The 22,323-nt window shown below is 37.1% G+C and overlaps 1 protein-coding gene and 1 non-coding gene across 3 annotated transcripts; one reads left to right on the top strand and one right to left on the bottom strand.

Moving 5' to 3' along the window:
- Positions 1–7: 7 nt before the first annotated feature.
- Positions 8–17,814, bottom strand: CENPH (centromere protein H). 2 transcript variants are annotated; one of them, XM_028515661.2, is made up of 9 exons: positions 17,608–17,814; positions 15,461–15,516; positions 8,558–8,606; positions 8,088–8,162; positions 6,304–6,360; positions 4,347–4,410; positions 3,739–3,790; positions 2,150–2,313; positions 8–122 (listed from the first exon to the last, which is right to left on the bottom strand). In XM_028515661.2, the coding sequence occupies exons 1-9, from the start codon at positions 17,727–17,729 to the stop codon at positions 30–32; spliced, it is 732 nt and encodes a 243-aa protein (XP_028371462.1). In that variant the 5' UTR covers positions 17,730–17,814; the 3' UTR covers positions 8–29. The 2 variants fall into 2 exon arrangements, with proteins under 2 accessions (XP_028371462.1, XP_035876247.1); XM_036020354.1 differs by lacking the exon at positions 17,608–17,814 and adding an exon at positions 16,163–16,267.
- LOC114514410 lies at positions 6,806–6,906 on the top strand. Its single transcript, XR_003686054.1, has one exon. It is a non-coding gene; the product is annotated as a small nucleolar RNA SNORA13 (small nucleolar RNA).
- Positions 17,815–22,323: the final 4,509 nt, after the last annotated feature.

The raw sequence follows: 22,323 nt of genomic DNA, 5'->3' as shown, positions 1-22,323 counted from the left end.
AAACAAATAATGACAACATAGAATTTTTATTAGATCATGGTGAGATTCTTCTCAAGCTGCAGAACAGTTTCCTTAAGAGCAGAATCCTCTGCCCAGTTGACTTTACTCCCCAAAATGAGGTTCTGTAACACACACAAAAACAATTTTTTTCAAATTAAAGTTATAAGTAATTTAATATTTAACAAGCTTTCAAAACATCCTATTTCACTAATCTCATCAAATAATTACCAAACGAAGTGTGAACATTTAATCTGTGATCACGAGAAAAACACAGTGATACATTATTATATGCTCACTTCCACTTTCAGTGAGGCTTCAGGCTTGATCCCCACGCTGCTAGGGAGGATTTATAATGCTAACAATTTTTTATGCTGCGTCAGTTTTTGTGGGCAGTTTCTCCCATTAAGGATGCCTGCAGTGGTATTCTAGATTAAAGGGAAAAGATTGCAGTTGGTTCAGAGTTCACTTTGTACTTCTATGGTGAACAGCAATTTGAGCCTAACTAATATGTCCTATTTTTAAAAAGAGGTAAAGGAAGAGCTTAGTTCTCAGTTCTTGCCAAGTTTCAAGACCCTGAAAAAAGATAAAGAGCAGTTTTGTGGTAGACAATGGAAGAATAATTAGGGTCATAATTAATGAAATTTCTGGTCAGTATGCACTGAAAAACTATATAGCTCAATGATACTGAGTTACTAATTGAAATATTGTTAAAATCCACTTTAGAGTATAATGGTATATTATAACACATAAAACACAAAACTTTGGCCTATATAAGGTATGTTCTTGCCATTAGTTAATAAAAGGGCTAGTGTATACAAATTCAGTCAAATTTGCAAAGGCAGATGAAAGTAAGCATTCAAACGTGACTGAACCCGTGAAGACCCATTCCATTAGGAACAAAGAGAGCTCCCAACTTGGCCAAATCTATAATCTGTTTAACAAAGCAATGAATTCATTAACTCAAAATTAACACTAATTTAGAGAGTGTAAATAAAAATTAGGAAATGCAGAATAATGCCTTCCACCCCCTTATTTCCCCAGCTGCGCTGGCTCTGGAGCACTCCTGGCACCTGTCCCTCCCCCTTCTCTCCTGCCCACCAGGTGCATTACCTTTGCCTTTTCTCTTCTACACTCTAGCCCTTCCTTTGCCTCTGTAACTTATTTCCTGAGCCCATACAGCCCAGTTGGCTCACCTTTTTTACTTCTGTGACTTTCTAAAGAAACTCTTAACAATAAAAAAATTAAAAGGAAAAATAAAAAGAAATGCAGACTAACAGAAGTCTCAAAGTAGTAGACAGAAACATGTGCCAAAGAAAATGAAAATGATTCTTTACTCATGATGTAATCCTCCTCTTAAGGTTAGCTTAGGGGATTTGATTACTTCTAATTGAAAAACCCACTGTTACTAAAAAGTATGTGTAAGACCTGGGGAAGAATTTCTTATGGTGACACATAAGGCCTCATATTGTACAAGGATATGTGTTACGCATAATAGGCATTTGCTTTACATGTAATAGACTGTTTTAACTGTGCATCTTCATAATTCGAAACTGGCAATTTAAGTATTTCAACAGTTCCAGAGACATTTTATAATTCAAAAAGTACTTAAAAAAAACCCAGAATAAAGACGTGGACACTTGAAATTTAAAACTTGACATGATTATAACTACCAACATTTATTGAGAATTTACTTGGACCAGACACTATGCTAAGGAGATTAGCACGAATTATATTCTTTAGTTTTCACACCACTCTTTCTAAACTAGGACAGGGACACTTAGGCAAGTTAATAATTTGCCCATGGTCAGCCACTATTAAGTGGCAGTCAGGATCTTAACTCTAGACTCCCATCACCCCCATCTATGTTCTCCCCAAACTCCCAACTTGGAATCTAATGCTCTCCACCACTGTATCATGCCTCCACAGGGCTGCTAAAAATCATTCCATTTATAAATGCCATAATGAAAAATCAAAGCCATAGACATTAAATATACATGAATTACAGGTATATGTAAACAGACCAATTTTCAGTACTGAGTTATTTTGCCAAGATCAAAGACTAACTGTAATTCTAAAAATAATAAAATCAACCATTTTCACTAACAAAACAAAGTTCTTTACCTCCCTTCCTTATTTACATACACGTTACCTGGAAAACATGTTGAATAACTGTAGTAATTTGTATCTCCATCTGTAGCTTTTGTTTTAAGGTCTTTATCTTGTCTGAATTTTCCATACTGTCCAAATCATCTTTCTGTTTGTTCTTTTCAGTCTGTACTTCTAAAAACTTTTGTTCTGAAGCTCGTTTTAATTCTATGAGATTAAAAATAAAACAAGGTACTATATGTAGCAATTCCTACAAACAAGAATCCTAAAAAATTATGGTTATTTCAGTCAAGAGAAAATATTTTTTAAAGACTTTATTTATTTATTTTTAGAGAGAGGGGAAGGGAGGAAGAAAGAGAGGAAGTGAAACATTGATCAATTGTCTCTTGCACATCCCCATCCTGGGACCTGGCCCTCAACCCAGCCGTATGCCCTGATTGGGAATTGAACCTGCAACCTTTTGGTTTGCAGGATGACACCCAACCCACTAAGCAACACCAATCAGGGCAAGAGAAAAATTTTAATTAGGAGAATTTTAGGTTGTAGTTCTATTTTGATCTAAATATGACTTCCCTGGTACAAAATACCAATATCTGAAATTTGTGCTTAGCAATGCAAATGTTCAAGGTTTGTATATATGATAATGATAGCTGTTCACAAATGTCTGAAGTGACAGAGTGTCAAAGAGGACCTACTACAGGTACCAAAATAGGTTAAGAGTTATATGTTAGCAAACAGTTTTCCCTTTTTTATTTATAAAATAACATATCACTAAGATGAATTTTCAATTAAGAGGTTCCCTTCTCAAGATATAAACATCAACCATTTATTGTAGTTCCTGAAATGTTCCAAGAATTAAACTATTTGAAAACATAAATGGGTATAAATGGGTATGTCTTAGAAGCTTGGTTCCTTACATTAATGGATCGAAAGTAGGTTAGAATGCAATGGAAAAATATTACATAGTCAAAGGATAATTAGATCAGATAATCAAGACTATTTCTGACCCTTACATTACTTACAATAAGACAAATCTACATATTTAAAAATAATAAACGATGCTGTTAAATGAAGAAAGCAGCTTACAACACAGAATAAAATGATGCCAATTTTATATAAAAAAATAGGCATTGAAAATTGATTATCTCTTGATGGTAAAATAAAAAATTTAACTTTTCCTACATATACTTTACTGTTTCCAAATTTTCTACAGAGAATGTGTACTACTTTTGAAATAAACATTTCAGTAATTTCAATGCAAAAAGCCATCTCATGTTCATTAAATTACAAGGCTGTAGAACCACATGTATTAACTGACCACATAAAAATTATGCACATATAAACACGTCTAACTGCGGTCACACAGGAGGGAGGCAGGACTTTCACATCACACTTTTCTGTATCATTTGATTTCCCCTCACTGAGAATGTACTCATTTTGTGACAATGTTCTAAACAACAAAAGTATATCAAGCAAAATACATTTTATATACTACTTTTTAAGTTGCCATGCCTAAAATTTTAAGAAAATTTGAAAATTAAGAAATTTCTCAGAAGCTGAGAGATGTGGCCCTATCAATCTCCATATGAAGTGAAAATGTTACACAAAACCCCCAAGAACTGTTCTACATACCAAATCTCTTCTTTTTAACATTAAGCAGTTTTGCCTCCAAATCCCAAGATTCCTGTTATTAGAAATAAAAAGATCAAGGCACACTACCTAAGAACAAACATGTAATACTTAAATCACTGAATTTTATCTTGGTTTATATTTTCTAAACCTCCAGTTTTTAATTACTTCATTTCTACACAACAAGAGAGGAGAAAGTAGCATAAACTATAAGTAGACATTTAGCAACATTAATGAAAAATAATTGAGTTATGAAAAAGAGAGAGAAAAGCCCTGGCCAGGTGGCTCAATTGGTTAGAGCATCATCCCATATAACAAAAGGTTGAGGGTTTGATCCCTGGTCATGGCACATTCCTAGGATATGGGTCCGACCCCAGGGTGCATGCAGGAGGAGGCAACTGACTAATGTTTCTCTCTCTCTCCAAAATCAGTAAATATATCCTTGGGTGAAGATTTAAAAAAAAAGAGAGAGAGAAAACTTAAGGACACTGAGTTCCAACCATATCAGTCCCTTTGGGCAATCCTATTTAATCATATATAATGCAGTTACTAGCAAGAAAATGTTAATGAAATCACTGAGAATGCATAAGCAACCTCACGTGTAAAGTTACCTGCTGTGATGTCATTATTATTTTATTTAGCTTTAATATGTGTTTCATGTTTTCCATGAGCTCACTGAAAAGAAATAAAAAATATGATGTTAGTCTTAGTTAAAAGCAATGTCTCATTAATGAAGGAATCAATTAGTATTATATACTTTCGTTAAATTAACTGTACACTTCAATAGAAAATCATCATCTCACAATAAATCTGGAAAAGTTTGATGTAAACTAAATTTCTGTTTAAAAGTAGAGATGCATTTCCCTAGAAAAATTTTTGATTACGGACAACAAAAATACCAAATTCAAGCATGTAGGAACATTTCTACAAATCTCATATTTAGGGAGAAAAAACTAACAATTTGCTAATAAGTTTCTTTTAAAAAAATACTTTATTTTTTAAAGCAATTTTAGGTTCATAGCAAAACTAAGCAGAATGTAAGTCACAGTACCCTCTGCCCCTACACATGCACAGCCTCCCCTACTGTCAACATCCTCCACACAGGTCCGTCTGTTACAAATGATAAACCTTTACCTGACACAACGTAATCACCCAAAGCCCACCGTTTACATTAGAATCCACCCTTGTTGTTGTACATGCTGTGGGTTTGGCAACTGTATAATGACATGAATCCACTATCACAGTTTCATGCAGAATAGTTTCACTGAATAAACTGCTTTTTGTCTCCATTTCTTCAACATACATTTCTGAGTGCCTACTACATACCAAGAACTGAGGCAGGCATAGTGCCTGTTTTCAGAGAGGAAAGAACCTGGTAGGGGAGAAAAATAAATCCACAATCATAGTATGGTTCCATTACAACCAGTAATGGATATGAACCACTGAAAGATTTGTGTAGAGTGGCCAAGGGACACCCTGAACATGAAGTGATTACCTAGGTCAAATAGTTTGGAATGGCTGGAGCCAAAGGGTGTGAAATAGGACTGGGCAAAAACAGTTCTCATATTTCAAAGTGCCACAGTCCCTTTGGGAGGGCTATTCAATGTGGGTTGGCAGCTGCCCACTCCACCACCCTCCACCCCCATACCTTGGTTTTTAGATTCAGAGTCAGTAGGTTTGGGGTGGGACCAGCAATGTGGTCACTGTGATAATACCAATTATTCTGATACTGTGGAAGGAATGTAGTGGAGAGGCTGGAAAGGAGGAATCTACACAGACATGGAAGAATTGAACTCATTTTCTACTGGTTACAGCTGTACTTGGTTGTAAAGTTTATGATGAATCTGTCCTATACTCCTTTAACTCAAGAATGTTTTTAAGCTCTCATTTTATGGAAGAACAAGAGTTAGCTCAATTCAGACTTTAGGGTTTATGTAACCCTGGATCTATATGGAATATGGGGAGAATGTATGTGAGTCTGAACCACCAAGATAGGAGAAGTGCCCAACTCTATCTTAGACTTTTTCTACTGCTTATGGGAGAGGATTTTTATATAACAAGATTTTTAGAGCCTTGGGAGATAAGATCACAGGTAAGGCTCCTGAGGCCAGACATTTAGAACCAGATTGTAGGGGACCCTGACTGCCAGAGTCTTTATTTTATATTACTTGACAAACTGTTTAATGTGTACAAGTTCATTTCTGCTAATGAAAAATAGTTTACCTTCAATCACTGGGTTGTTGTTGATTAAATGAAATAGCAACTGTTCCTGGTTTTCAGTGCATGATGCACAAAATTAACTTTCAAACCTTCCTCCAAATTTTCAGACTATCTGGTTAAAACCTAAATTGTTTCTTAGCGTTGGAATATAAACAAGATGTCAGTGGGACTATAAAAGTAGTTGTAATACTGAGCAAGGCCCACAAAACTTCCATCACTTTTCTTATTCTCCAGATAAAAGTGGTTGGCAGTGACAGTTAATTTTTTAAAAAATCAAGAAACTAAAGTCATTATGCAGTTCCCCCTTCTAATTCCCATCCTTAACCAAATCCAGAAAGAAAAAGGTACCTATTCTGAATGTTACTTTCTTCCAGGTTTTTTCTAAGGGCCGTTGAAAGTTGCATCCTATGAGAGGAAAAAACCTGGCATTATAAAACATGGACAGCATTTATGGTACACTGAAAAGAAAATTGAAAAATATGACAAGTTAAAGACTGATTTCTGTTTAAATATAACATAAAACATAAGTAGGTTTTAAAATAGTATTATATGGGAAATATTTGATAAGTCACAGAAATATGAATGCACACTAAGATGGATGGGGCTGCTGCACATGGTTGTGCACTGCCAGCCTGAAGTCCAGCCCGAGCTTTGCTTTCTCAGCCATTCACCTTGGTGCCTGGAAAAGCAACACGTATACAGGCACTACAGAGATCTAGAGGGCCTGAAATGGAAAGAGTTAGGGAATCAAACCCACACTTAACTGTAAAGTTTGAAATATGCCTACATACAATCAAGCTCGATAAATCACTGTTACATTCAAATAGCTAATAAATAAGTAATAATAAAAAGTCAGTATGGTGTCAAAAAAGGCATAAACTAAACACTTTGCAGCCCTTTCCTGCCCTTGAATATGATGTCTTTGGTGTAGGAGCTGCATAAGTAACAGTGTAAAAGAAGAAAAAAAAACAGTCAACTCAGCAATATTACAGCCCTTCCTTTTTGTCACACACAAGAACATTTATTAAAAGGATGCATCTTAATAACTCTGAAGTCACCTTAGTTAAAAAATATGATCTATATAACGAGTCAGCATATGAGATGAGGGGGAAAGCTCACTGTCGGAAGCAATTAAAAGCACTTGAGCTCTGACCAATGTGTCTTAGCTGGTTGGGTGGATGTCATTCTGCAAAGCAAAAAGTGGCCAGTTCAGTTCCCAGTCAGGCCATAAGCCTGGGTTACCAGTTCAGTGGCCCAGTTGGGGTGACTACAAGAGGCAATCAATCGATGTTTGTCTATCACATCGATGTTTCTCTCCCTCTCCTTTTTCCTCCCTTCCCCCTCTTTAAAAATAAGTAAATAAAATCTTAAAAAAAAAAAGACAGTGAAAAGCACTACCACTTTTCAATTAAATGTATGAAGAAATTCATCTAGGAAGGTGAGGAATACAAGAAAGTAATTTTTAAAACTCATTAACTTAATTGAGATAATTCAGGTCAGAAAGTCAATAAGAGACCGTGTTTATCTTATTAACAACTATATACCAACACCTAGCACAAAGCTTAGGACATAGCAAGGGCTCAAATATTTGTTGAAAAAATTTTAAACTGCAGATGCAAAACCTAATTTAAAATGTACTTTAAACTCGACAATTCTTTTACACAATTAATAGTTATTGGAATAAACAAATCCACATGATCCTTTCAAACGATGAATGGGATTTAACTTCACATTTATATTGTTTTGACATTTCCTTATCAACCCTGTATCTTGTAAATTCTTTTTTTTTTAAAGATTTTATTTATTTATTTTTAGAAGGGAAAGGGAGGGAGAAAGAGAGAGAGAGAAAAACATCAATGTGAGGTTGCTGGGGGTCATGGCCTGCAACCCAGGCATGTACCCTGGCTGGGAATGGAACCTGCGACACTTTGGTTCGCAGCCTGTGCTCAATCCACTGAGCTACACCAGCCAGGGCTCCATGTAAGTTCTTTAAGTGAATGATATAACTTTTCTCTCAGCGTTCAAAATTTGTGTGACCATTTTGCTTAATTCATTTAGACTAAAATATTTTTCCACCTCCAGCCATACCCATTTTGCATTCCATTCACAATGCTTATTCATGAAATAATTACCTGTCTAATGCAAGCTTTTTCATTTCAAAAGCCATTTTCACCTCTTCAATTTCATTTTCCAGGTCTTCAATTTTACTATTAAAAAAGCATAAATAAAAGAATTTTAGCAATATCAGGAGAAGTCACTATTGGAATAAATGGATAAAGTAAACTTTTGAAAAAAGAAAAATGCCTCTATCTAAATAAAAGTATTTTATAGGTTCACCACACCAATGCACTTACAGATTTGGCAAACTGATGCCTCTTGAGACATTCTGATAAATATCTTATTAAGGGACAATGCCAAAAGTGCTAATAGGATTGCTCATGTATATATATGTAAATCTGTATCCTATATCAACAAGTTCTCGATACATGCATGACAAATTACTTGGGAAGTAAAGGGGGGGAAAAAAAGAAAATGTTATAAGATGGATATTATTATGAAATCTTTAGTAAAAGCCACAAATAAAATTTAAAATATAACATACGCTTCAATTTGCTTTTCTGGAATGATTTCTTCTGGAGTTTTTTCTTCATCTACAAATAAATAAATTTTTTATTAAAAATTTTTTTTAATTGATTCTAGGCAGAGAAAGGGGGAGAGAGAAAAACACTGATTTGTTGTTCCACTTATTTATGCATTCTCTGGTTTATTCTTATACATGCCTGACCAGGGACTGAACCCACAACATTGGCATATCAGGACAATGCTCCAACCAACTGACCTATCTGACCAGGGTAATTTTTTGAAACTAGTAATGTTTTATTTAGAACAGTGCTGTCCAGAAATATAATGTAAGCCACAAATATGAACCAAATATGTAATTTTATTTTCTAGTTTCCACATTACTGAAGAAACAAGTCAAAATGATTTTAATATAGGTTATTTAATCCAATAGATCCAAAACAGTATCATTTCAACATGTAATCAATTTAAAATTACTAATGAAATATTTCACAACCTTTTCTTTAGTGCACATTTTACACTTACAGCCCTTCTCAATGAAGACTAATCACATTACAAGTGTTCAACAGCCACAGAGCTAGTGTCTACCATATTGGACAGAACAGTTTTAGAATTATAGAAAATAAAAGGGAGTAAAAACTGAACAAGATCAACACAAAAAATTGACTGTATGTTTATACAAATTGGAAATTAAAATTTAACAGTACCATGTACAAATGCATCAAAAACATGCAAATACTCAAGAATCAATTCAATAAAATATGTGTATGACCTCTATGCTGAACACTACCAAATTTTTTAATGGGAAAAACATACTATGTACTTGTATTGGGAGAGCCAATATTACTAAAGTAAAATTTCCCCCACATAGATCTAAAGATCATAATCAAATCCCATTCAGAATTCCATCAATTTATAGAAACTGTTCTACAGAAAAAAGAAAAATCGATTTTAAAATGTATATAGAAATGCAAAGGACCTAGAACAGTCAAAACCATTTTGACAAAGAAGAAAATCAGGGGACTTATGGTAGCTGATACTGAGATTTGCTATACAGCTACAGTAGTCAAGGCAGTGTGGTACTATGGTCAGCACAGGCAAATGCCTCACGGGAACACAGGAAAGAGGGCAGATACAGACCCACACATATGCTATGGAGACTGAAAAGCCTTTTCAACAAACAATGCTGAAAAAACTGGATTTCCATATGGAAAAAAATGAACCTTGACCCCCTTAGCTCACAATATACACAAAAATTAACTACAAAATCAGACCTGAATGTTAAAACTAAAACCATAAAACTTCTAGAACAAAACATAGGAGAAAATCTTTCTGACTGTGAGGTAGTCACAGATTTCTTAGATAAAATCTCAAACTTAGAGAATCCAAAAATCCAATTAAAAAACGGGCAAAGATTTGAACAGACATTTCAAAAAAGTAGATTCATATATAAATTGCCAATAAACACATGAAAAGATACTTAGCATGATTAGTTAGTAGGAAATAGAAAGTAAAGCCACAGGAGATACCACTAAGTACTTATTAGAATGGGTAACATTTAAAAAGATTGTCAGTACCAAGTTTTGAAGAGGACATCGAGTAACTAGAAATCTCATACCCTGCTGAGGGGAATGTTTTGTAACACTATAATCATCTTAGCTGTTTCGCAGTTTCCTAAAAAATTAAACATATGCTTATCATGTGAATTGCAACTTCACTTTCAGGTTTTTAACCAAGAGAAATGAAAACAAATGTCCACAAAAAGACAAGTACAAATAACAAATGTCCATAACAGCTTTACTTAAAATGAGCAGAAACTGCAAACAATTCCATGTCCATCAGCAGGTGAATGAATAAACAAATAGTGATATAGTCATCATGGAACACACTCCACAATAAAAAGAAATGAATTACTGAAACAAACAACATGGATGAAACATAAAAGTACTATGCTGTGTAAAAGTAGCCAGACACATTGGGAATGACTACTAACAGGTACTAGGTTTCTCTTTAGGGTGGTGGAAATTAGTTGTAATAGTTGTACAACATCGTTGGGGGGGGGGGGGCGGGGCAGGGAATATATATATATATATATATATATATATATATATTTAAGATTTTATTTATTTATTTTTAGAGAGGGGAAGGAAGAGAAACATCAATGTGTGGTTGCCTCTTGTGCACCCCCTACTGGGTATGTCACCCACAACCTAGGCATGTGCCCTGAATGGGAATCAAACCAGCAACCCTTTGGTTTGTAGGCCAGCACTCAATCCATAAAGCCACACCAGCCAGGGCAACATCATGAATATATTAAAAACTACTGAAATATATATTTTAAAGTGAATTTAACATTATATGAATTCTCAATGAAAAGATTTCTGACACAAAAAATACATATCATATAATTTCATTTACACCAAATTCTAGAACACTGCTGCTCAATACAACTTTCTGCAATGATGGGAATTTTTTTTTTAATATATTTTATTGATTATGCTATTACAGTTGTCCCATTTCCCCCTTCACTCCCCTCCACCCTGTGCCCCCTCTCCCACCCACCTTCTCCCCCTTTAGTCCATGTCCATATGTCATACTTATGAGTTCTTTAGCTTCTACATTTCCCGTACTATTCTTACCCTCCCCCTATCTATTTTCAACCTACATTCTATGCTACTTATTCTCTATACCTTTTCCCCCTCTCTCCTCCTCCCACCCCTACTGCTAGCCCCCCCTTGTGCCCTCTATTTCTGTGGTTCTGTTCCTATTCTAGTTGTTTACTTAGTTTCTTTTGGTTTTGCTTTAGGTGTGGTTGTTAATAATTGTGAGTTTGCTGTCCTTTTACTATACATGTCTTTTCTTTATCTTCTTTTCTTAGGTAAGTCCCTTTAGCATTTCATAAAATAAGGGCTTGGTGATGATGAACTCCTTTAACTTGACCTTATCTGAGAAGCACTTTATCTGCCCTTCCATTCTAAATGAGAGCTTTGCTGGATAGAGCAATCTGGGTTGTAGGTCCTTGTCTTTCATGACTTGGAATATTTCTTTCCAGCCCCTTCTTGCCTGTAAGGTCTCTTTGGAGAAATCAGCTGACAGTCTGATGGGAACTCCTTTGTAGGTGACTGTCCCCTTACCTCTTGCTGCTTCTAGGATTCTCTCCTTTGTTTTGACCTTGGCTAATGTAATTATGATATGCCTTGGTGTGTTTCTTCTTGGGTCCAACTTCTTTGGGGCTCTCTGCGCTCCTTGGATTTCTTGGAAGACTGTTCCCTTTGCCAGTTTGGGGAAGTTCTCCTTTATTATTTGTTCAAATAACTTTTCCACTTGTTGGTCCTCCCCTTCTGGTACCCCTATAATTCGGATGTTGGAATGTTTAAAGGTGTCCTCGATGGTCTTAAGCTTTTCTTCGATTTTTTGAATTCTTATTTCATCATGCTCTCCTGCTTGGTTGATTCTATCTTCCTTCTGGTCCACTGTGTTGTTTTGAGACTCAGATTCCTTCCTTTCACAATTGGCTCTCCTCCGTGTGTCTTCCTGCATCCCTTTTATGGTAATATGCATTTTTTCATGTAATTTGGATCCAAAATCCACCAGTTCCGTGAGCTTCCTGATCACCAGTGTTTTGAACTGTGCATCTGATAGATTGGCTATTTCTTGGTCACTCAAAAGGATGAGTCCTGGGGGACTGATCTGTTCTGCTGGAAACATGTCTTATGTCTTTCCCTATCTCTCCTATTATTTTACTTATTTATTTATTTTTTCTCCGGTCTGGTCGCTCCTGTTACGTTGGGGGGCGGGGCCTTATGTGTTCACCGGGGCTGGGCGCCCCAGTCGCTAGATTGTGACGTTATTGTGGTGGCAGGGGCGGGAGCGGGGACAGGAGGGATCAATGGCGACCCTTCCGTTCTCCTGGAGTCAGACACTTCCCTGGGCTTCTGGGCCGTGAGCTCTGCCCTGGTCCCCAATTGCTGCCCCACTGATTCCCCCAGCCGCTGCTTGGGTACTCAGGGATCACCGCTGCACCGCTGCGCTCTTGCGTCCCGGATTGCTGTCGCGCCGATTTTGTGCCAAATTTCCCCCGACCTACGCGCGCCTGAGACCCGCGCCAGCCCCGCGCCCGCTCGCTCGGCTCAGCTCGTAGTCCCCTACCAGTCTGGATGTACGGGTCTACTTCAACTTCTTGGCTGTCCGACTTCCATTTAGATAAATCCTCTGACAGTTCTGATATTATGACTGCAAATCATTGTTGTAAATTATTGTGGTTCTGTTCTTGGTTGTACGAGGAGGTACGGTGCGTCCACCTATTCCTCCATCTTGCCGGAGGGAATGTTAAATAACTTTTTTTACATGGTAAAATAATCATTTTTAGATAAATATCTTCATTCAAAGACGATAACTTAACTTCTCATGACTTGCTTTAAATTTATCTTCTCCTTTACTTGTAGACATTCTTTAGTGTGGACTACTAAATCTACTCAAGTTTTCAGATGTCACAATCCCTTAAAAATGAAATTAGCTATTAGAGGGAAAACCAAGACTGACTGAGAAGGGAGACTCTTTCTTATCATTTGATTTTAGCTCTTATGTCATTTTCTCAGAAGAACCATCTCAATCACCCCGTCACTGCACCATTACTACCTTTAGCACACTGACCATACTTCATGACTATCTCATGTTTCTTCACTTACCTGTTCTGCTATAGAGAATTTAAGATTCATGAGGGCAAAATCTGTCTTGTTCAACACTATCTCCATGCCTAGCATGGTGGCAGGGACACATCGGAGACTTAAAAGGAGAAAAATGAATGCAGGAATATCTACAGAGATAAATCCTCAATGGTCCAAATTTTGAAGTTTTCCCCCTATATCCTGTCTTCTAAGATAGATTATCCTTTTTGATTATGTGGGCTTTCATGCAAAAACATTAGCTCATTTTTAAGGTAAACATCATAGGTTTAATTCAAAAAGCATGAGGCCTGGAAATAAGGGGACCATTTGCTCTGTAAGGGGATGGACAGTGACCACTGGCCATCTGAGGTAAGCATTACTGATATAATGGAAGGGTCATGGCTTTGGAGGCAAGAAGGTCTGGTTCATATCCTAGTTCCTAATTTTTTAGTTGTAGTAAGCAGAAAAGAAGTGACAGGCCTCATTTTTAGTTAGTTTGTTTGTTTTTGCATAAAAAGACTTTAGAAACCCAAGAATATCCAATGGAAAACACAGCAGAACTGCTGCTGATCTATGGCTTTGAAATAAAATTTGAGCAGAGTCTGAAAATTACCTAAGTTCAAACACAGATTCAGGTGAAGTGAAGCAGACATCTATGAGATTCCTTGTTTCAATAGTATTGAATAACAATTCTTGAGTCAACCTAATGTATTATTTGATTTTATTCTTTAAGCCTATTTCATAGAGAAAATAAAGTTCGCCAAGCCTACCTTTGTGAGCCAAGGGCTCATGAGTCAGGTGGCAATTAGCGATTATTGCTTCTGGAGGGCAAAATTCATCATTTCACTACTCTCTTGGTCCCAGAAACTTCTGAATTAATCATTTTAAAAGATAAATTAAAATTTTTTGTGTTTACAATAAAAAGTTGTCATTCATGTCTACAAGCTGATGCCCCTTTGCTTCTCACTCCTATTACCCTGTGCTTCTCAAAGTATAGGTCCCAGATCACTTGCTTCATAGTTATATGACCTGCTAATTCAGTCTTTAAGTTGATGGTAGCAAGTTCTATGATTCCTTAAGCCCACTGGGATCTCTCAATTTTCTGATCAATAGAACTTAATTGCCTTGTATTGTTATTTAGATAAAACCATGTATTTGCTGACATATTTCCTGAATCCCTAACTAGATGTAGAGGGCCTGGGCAAGCCTGCTTTTTGCCTTCTTATGTGGTATAATGCAGCATTATGCTGCCACTCCTATTCCCTAAGTAAGCAGATTTTTGTAAAGTTGACTGTCCTTTCCCTAGAGTACTCATCAAACTCAAAAAACCTTATTTGAAAATGCAAATATGCCCTGACTGTGTGGCTCAGTTGGATGGATGTCACCCCACAAAGGGAAAGGCTCTCAGTTAGATTCTCATTCAGGGCAGGGGCCTGGTTTGCTGGTTCAATCCTTGGTCGGAGTGTGCACCGAAGGCAACTGGTGTTTCTCTTCCTCTTTCCCTCTCTCTAAAAAGAAATAAGTTGGTTTTCAGAACTGGTTTCAAAGAGAGATGCCAGGAGGCTGCCTTCGAGCTCAGGAGCTGAAACATAATTTAGATTAAACTATACCAATGTAAGAAACGTTCAAACCCACAGAGAATTTTTATGAGTTTACCTGAGACAAACAGATGACAATTTCCAGGAAGCAAAACCTTAATGAGTTGAGAAAATGCTCCAGAAAATGGAAGTTGCACACATTATTTTATACAATAAAAAGAGAAGAGGGTATTGCCTATTGTTTGAAGGGTCCAGAAAAAGAGAAATTATTTTTGCAAAGGCATATTATCAGTTATTGTTTCAGGAATTAGAGGTATAACACACCTTGACTCCAGGAGGCCATAAGCGGCTCACCTTTGTGCCTCAGGAGGACTCAAGCAATCAAGATGGTACCTGAGCCATTGTGCTCCAGGGACAGAAGCCTACCACCAACCACAGAAGACACAGATAAAGATCACTGCCCAGGGCACAGATTAAAGAATGTTTTTTTTTATCTGAGTAACTTTTTCCCTGAATTCCAAACCCATTACCTACACTTTTCTTCTCCTTATACAAAGGGTCTGTTGAAAACGGGATTTAAGACAGTCTGGTAGTATATAAACCCACCATCTTTTCAGATCACTGGCCATCTGAATAAAGTACCCATAAAGATTCTAAACAAACAAACAAACAAACAAACAAATAAAATCTTAAAAAAAAAAAGGAAATGCAAATACTTACTTGCATCAACCATTGATTTATATTCCAAGAGTTGTTGTTTTGTCTGTTCTCTCAGTCTGAAAACAGATAAAAAGAGAAAGTCATATATTTATTGAGGTTTTATTCCCTACTGTATGATAAAGTAACTCATTTTTTGGAAGCTAATACAACAAAATAAGTATAAATAAACAGCATTAAAATCTTCTAGTTTTGCCTCATTTTATTTAAAATGGTCATAAAAAATTTTAAGGCCTCAGAGGAAGACAACAAAATGGAATACAGTAGAAAACAGCATCTGTGAGGAAAAGTGAAAAATTTGACTTTAAAATGTGTTCTTTTTGCTTTATTTTTTATTGAATTCTTTGGGGTGATACTGGTTAATAACATATATATAATTCTATATCACTTGTATACTTAAAATTATACATATTTCAATTTATTCTTAATAGGCCACAGTGAAGTGGGGCTTAATGAGAAATGCTACACAAAAAACTCGATCAAAACAGGGAAGTCTGCAAACACTGATGAGTTTACGACCATATTGTAAAATGCACAGGAGATCCAGAAAAATACAAAGATACTAATTCTTGGATAGATAAGTAAAACGTAGTTTCTTAGTTGTCCTATGATTCTACTTAATTTAAATAACACATAAAATAAGTAGAAAAGCTATGGCTAAATGGTAATTAGTTAAGCTGTGCTTACAAGATGTTTCACACTTACATGGTAGTTTCATAAAATTGAAACTGTTGCTTTGTGACTTTGAGACATTTTTAAGAAGAGCTCTGGCTACTATGGCTCAGTGTATTGAGCACAGGCCTGCAAATTGCAAGGCTGCGGGTTGGACATCTGGTCAGGGCACATACTTGAGTTGAGGTCCAGATCCTCAGTTGGAGCATGCAAGAGATAGCTGAATCAGTGTATCTCTCACACGTTTCTCTCCCTTCCCACCTTCCCATCTCTCTAAAAATAAATAAATAAAATCTTAATAAGAAAAGAAGCTAAGACATATCAGACAAATTTCTAAAGCTCCATGGCAGTTTCTTATGCTTCAAAATTCCAAATGAAAAGAGCCATTTGTTAGATGTTAATTAGGCTAGCATTTTATAAGACACACTGAAAGATTAGTTTCCTGATCTTTAATGTTTTAGTATTTTATACTAAAATACTAAAGTAGAAGGGAGTATTTACTTATTTATTATCTTTTAATCCTTACCCAAGGACATGCTTATTGATTTTTGAGAGATGGGAAGGGAGGGAGAGAAATATCGATGGGTTGCTCTTATACATGCCCCAGCCAGAGACCTAAATGCAACCTATGCATGCCCTGACCAGAATTGAACTGAGGACCTTTTGGTTTACAGGACTATGCTACACCCTCCTATCACAGTTGCTAAAGAGGTTAAATGAGACGGTTTGGGCCAAGCGTTCAGCGTTGTACGCTTGAGGAGGGTGTGTTAAGTAAAAATAAATTTTTACTTAAGGGCAATAACACTTGAATTTCCTATAACTTCCACGTGTTATTAAATATTCTTCATGTACATTCCACCCCTCCCAATCCCTAAAGACATAAAAACTATTCTTATCTTGAGGGGGGTCACACAAAAACAGGCAGTAATGTGGACCTGGTTGTGGTTTGCCCACTGGTTTACAAGATTGATGTCCCTTCTCAACAAATCTTCCCCTAGGAACTGCTTAGTGGAAAGGTATAAAATTCACCCTGCTGATAGAAAATATAACAAATAAAAACATTTAAAAAACCTTCTGGATGGAAAAGGGCTGTAGCGCTAAAAGAAAGGGGCAGGGCAACCTCCCCAGCAGCTCAGGGCTTGGGTGTATCCCACAAGCCGCTCGAAAATCGTGGCCCAAAGTGGATAAAGGGATAAGAAAGGGAGGGGGAGAATAAAACTGCGAAAGCTGTAAGAGTACATCGCTGAACGCTTGCCCCAAACCGTCTCATTTAACCTCTTTAGCAACTGTGATAGGAGGGTGTCATCCCCGCCCCTTCCTTTCGAAGACGAAGAACGGAGCTTAAGGAACTATTATCGAAAGATGCAGTCACACAGCCATTCAGGGACCGAGTCTGAATTCGAAACCTTTAGGCCATTCAGCGCAAAAGGCGTAGCTCTTTGGCCACGGCCCGCAGCGGGCCAGAGGGAACAAACAACCTGAGCAGCAGGGTCATTTGGTCCTGTGGATGCTTCTGGGAGCCGGCGTCCGGCGGCAGTGCGCCCTCCTCTCCGGAGTCCGCGGGCGCAGCAGCAGCTTGCTTCCCCAGTTGCTTTTCCATCCTGGCTCCCAGAAAGGCCTACTGCATAGGACCAGAGACAAGCTCTCAGAAGAGAACAACTTTCCCGCCACCAAATTGAGGCCCGGAAAGGGTCGGAGAGCCGGTGCGCCCCGCCCTGCTTCTTCCGCCCTACGGGCCCGCCCCTTCCGTCTTGTTCTTCGGTTGCCTCAGTTACCGTTGTCCCTTTTATCTTGGCTCTGCTACTTTAAAATCGATAGAAACGACTAGTACAAGTTTGAAGAATTTTAATTAAGCGCCATCTCTTCCGAGTGTTTGGCTAGAGGCTGGGCTGTAGCCGTTTGGGACACTCGCGGGCGCTGTCGGGAACCGTAACCTGGAGGGTAAAACCCCGACTTCAATTGCTCATTCAGCCTTAGGTCTCGAACGTAGGACTGCGGGACAGCGGGTTTTGTTTGTTTGTGGGTTTTTTCTTTTTTAAAAAACTTATTTTGGCACTCCCTGCCCATCCGCGGCCTTGGAAAACGGTAGGCTGGGGAAGAAATATTAGAGGTTTAAGATTTTGAGCTGAGCTCCTAAGGTCCAGACTCCTCGTTTGGCGGAGAAGCGAGTTGCCCAAGTTCAAAGATACCCACGCCACACTACGAGGCAGAGCGGATACTTGAACCTCAGCCACCTAGTGTGAAACTCCCTTATCACTAAAAATCGTACTCGTAACAGTTAGGTGCCTCCAAGTGTCAGCTTGTTGATTCGACAGGTTACAACTGAGCTTTCTTAGCTGGCCAGTGAGCGGGACCTATAAATGCCTAGTTGAGCTATAGTTTTTCATAGGGACAGTGTAAGGGGCCACTATCCTCGTGGCACAAGCCCGGCAACACGGATCTCTTTACCGTTCCATAGCTAGTTTCCCGAGTTGTACTTGTTCACATGGCTCCCCTTTCTTCCTCTCCTTTATTAAATACAGCTCCTGGCAAGATTCAAAAGGCACCGTAGGATGTAAATATGTTAAGTTCGCCTCTCGTACCCCCAAATTCCTGATAGAACATTTTGTTTCCTTTAATTTTTTTACGTAAAAGTAATCCTACTCTGATTTACCCGGGATGTCTTCCAAAATCAATCTCATCCTTTTAAGCAGTTGGCTATCAAGTGTCCAATGGCCAAATCTGGGACAAAGACAATGTAGTAGAGCTCCCCAATCTGAGCATACATCAGAATCGCTGGTTAAAAGATTGTTAGGCGCCTAACCCACTGAGTTGCATTTCTAATAAGTTCTAGGTGATACTGATATTGCTGGTTGGGGACAACACGTTTAAGAACCACTGCAGTAATTGAGTTTTAAGAATAACTTCTGCTCTGGTTGGTGTGGCTCAGTGGGTTGATCAGAGGCCTGCGGACCAAAGGGTCGTCAGTTCAATTCCCAGTCAGGGAACATACCTGGGTTGGGGGCCACATCCCCAGTAGGGGTATGTGAGGGGCAACTGCACATTGATGTTTCCCTCTCCTCCTTCCCCTCTCTCTAAAAATAAAATATTTAAAAACAAAGAAACCCAATAAGTTCTTTAAAGAAAATTCAGACTAAACAGAAGTGCTCTTCACAGCCTTCTCTGCTTTAGGAACATCAGACAACACTTCAGTACTGTATTTGGGGGCCGCTTTAAAAAGCAAAATTACAAAAATAAAAATTAAGCTTTTTACAAACTTCATCTCCAATGCAATGCAATTCAATTCAATATAAAAGTGTCTGACAAAAGAATTTTTAATCCTCTCCTGAGCATGTTTATTGATTTTAGAGGGAGGGGTACGGAGGGAGAATGTGGGTAAAGATAGAGACACAGACATAGACCAGTTACTTTCCATACTTGCCCCAGCCAGGCATTGAACCCACAACCTAGGTATGTACCCTGACCTGAATGGAAGCTGCAACCTTTTGGTGTATGGGAGGATTTTCCAACTGAGCCACCAGGGAAGGGCCTGACAAATTTTAAGAAACTACTCAGAAAATGAGCACTTAAATAAGCTTCCAAAAAGAACCTCAAAAGAAATCATAAGTTAATAAGAAACTGATGAAAAGGACTATTTCAGAAACAAGTGATTTCCTTCAGAGGAAAACGTAAATGCTTTTATTAAAATACATTAAGTATTTAAGTTAAATTAGAAAATAACCAGTAGAAAAACAGATGGTGAGAATGAACATAAAAGCTAAAACTATGAAACAAAGATGGTAGAAATTTTTAACACCATTGATTCTTTTTTTTTTAAATTTATTTATTTATTTTTAGAGGGGAAGGGAAGGAGAAAGGGAGAAAAACACCAATGTGTGGTTACCTCTCTAGTGCCCCCTACTGGGGACCTAGCCCTCATCCCAGGAATGTGCCTACTGGGAAACGCACCAGCAATCCTTTGGTTCTCAGACCCTTGGCTCAATTCACCGAGCCACACCAGCCAGGGCTGATTCTTTCTTAACACTGACATAGACCGATACCTTGGCCAAGTCTGATTAGAAAACAAAAGTATTTAATATCAGGAATGATAAAGAAAATAAACTATAATACAGAAAAAGTTAATCATGCACCTCTACAGTTATAATTGTAAAAATCTAGGATGGATAATAGAAATGGAAAAAAAGATCTCTAATAGACCAAAAGGCCATGGAAAACTACCATTTAAACAGTTCCAGGTCAAATAACTTTATAGTTAATTTAGTTAGTTTTCAATGAATGAATAAGGATTTCAAATTATAAAGACTTGAAGATGAAAAATCTCTTTAATCCACCTTTAAAAGGTAGTCAACTAAGAGAAAACCCCAAAGATGGTAGCAACAAAAACTGAACCAATTTCCCAAATGAGAACCTCATTTGGTTCAAAATTTTTAAAATGAAACATTAACAGATTAAATCTATGTATCATGAGCAAGAATTCATTTCAGTTTAGGAAACCTGTAACAAGGATTATTATATCAAATTAAAAGACAAAAACCCTAATGATATCATAAGGCTGAAAAAATAAATGAAATTCCACAGCTTTGCCTATAATTCTAAATGAATAGGAAAAAAATATAAAGATCACTTAAAGACTAACAAGCAAAAATATTAAATGGTAAAAATACCTGAGATGTCCAATGAAGGAACAAGTCAGAGATCTATCTATTATCAATGATTATTTTGGATGTTCTAATACAATAAATACCATAAATGTTGAAAAATACAAGTTTTGGATTTAAGGCCTAGAAAATGCTACTAAAAAAGTAAAAAAGTTCACGTCAGCTGGATAAGAAAAATACACTGAGCAATAAAAAAATAAAGTATAAATTAGATTCTACTCATAATAGTGGCAGAAAACTTAAACCTAATAATAAACTTCAGGTGGAGGGGGCAAAAAATAGTATAATTTAAACTCCCCTCAGATAATAAGTTTGACAACCTGTCATGCAACACATGTTTGTGAGGAACCTGGTGCTAAACCATTTGTAGACTGACAGACAAAACCCACCAAAACTTGACAGGAAAAGTGCAGCAATTATATAATTAAATCCTAACACTATTCAAGGATATGCAACAGGACTTGATGGAGAAAAATGCTTCTGGGTAGGGACAATGTAAGTCCGTTTCAACCTAGGACATAATGTACTGTATACATAATATAGTCAAAATTTCAAAAGCTTTTTGGAAAAACCTAATTTTAAAGTTGATGTGTGTTTGAAAATTGCCCCCTCATATTTAAAAAATAGTATAGCCTCATCTTACCAGATAATATAGTTTTATATTAAGTTAATCACTGAAAAAAACAAGTAGACCAGGGAGCAGTAGATGGGCATTGATGTTTCAGTTCAGCAGGACTGGATGACTTTAGTCATATGGTACTGGCATGAATAGGCACCTATCTGGAAGAAAGAATCCTACCTCATACCACAGCAATTACAAGTCTAAATGGATACAGTTTTTAATTTTAGAAGATATTTATGGTTTGGGGATGGAGATGACTTTAACAATGAAAATCCAAAAGCAACTCCAGAAAAAATAGATTTGATAATATAAAAACTAAACATCTGCATGGCAAACAGCAGCGTTAACACTCAAAGGGCAAATAACAAGCCAGGAATGCCTTGCATATTGATAAGTTAGTAGAAGACAACAAAAATTTATTCAAGTAGCCATTAGAAGTATAAATTAAAGCAACAAACAATATTTTTTTTGCCAAATTCATGGAAATTGAAGAGAACGATTACCATTAGTTCTTGCAAGACTGCAGAGAAAACAAGCACTTTTGTACATTGCTGATGACACCGAGAATCATCTGGCAGCATCCACTAGAAGTGAGAACACACACACTCCTGGGAGAACCCAGTACGTGTTAAAAAATGACATGGTATTTAATGATAATGACAGCACAGTATACAATTAAAAAAATAAACAGCACAGTGGTGAAGAAAATAAGCAATCTGAGTGTCAACAGAATGACTGACTATATTATAGTATACTATGAAATGTAATACTGAAATACAGGCCTATACAAGTTGAAAGGAATTGCTGAGTAAATAGAACAATTGCATTTTTTAAAATCTCCACAACAATTTACACGTATGTCTATATTTATAGATGGCAAGGAAAGATATATCCCAAAGTTCAGGTGGATGGGA

Source organism: Phyllostomus discolor, chromosome 3 (genome assembly GCF_004126475.2).
Source record: "Phyllostomus discolor isolate MPI-MPIP mPhyDis1 chromosome 3, mPhyDis1.pri.v3, whole genome shotgun sequence".
NCBI lineage: Eukaryota > Metazoa > Chordata > Mammalia > Chiroptera > Phyllostomidae > Phyllostomus > Phyllostomus discolor.
Note: the sequence above shows the minus strand (reverse complement) of the source record. Positions and strands in the feature narration are given on the sequence as shown.

Coding starts and splice junctions, on each gene's coding strand:
- CENPH (XM_028515661.2), bottom strand. CDS start 17,729: ATGGAAAAGCAACTGGGGAAGCAAGCTGCTGCTGCGCCCGCGGACTCC. Junction 8,607..15,460: donor TAAATCAATGGTTGATGCAA/GTAAGTATTTGC, acceptor ATTTATTTGTAG/ATGAAGAAAAAACTCCAGAA. Junction 8,163..8,557: donor CCAGAAAAGCAAATTGAAGC/GTATGTTATATT, acceptor CTTTTTTAATAG/TAAAATTGAAGACCTGGAAA.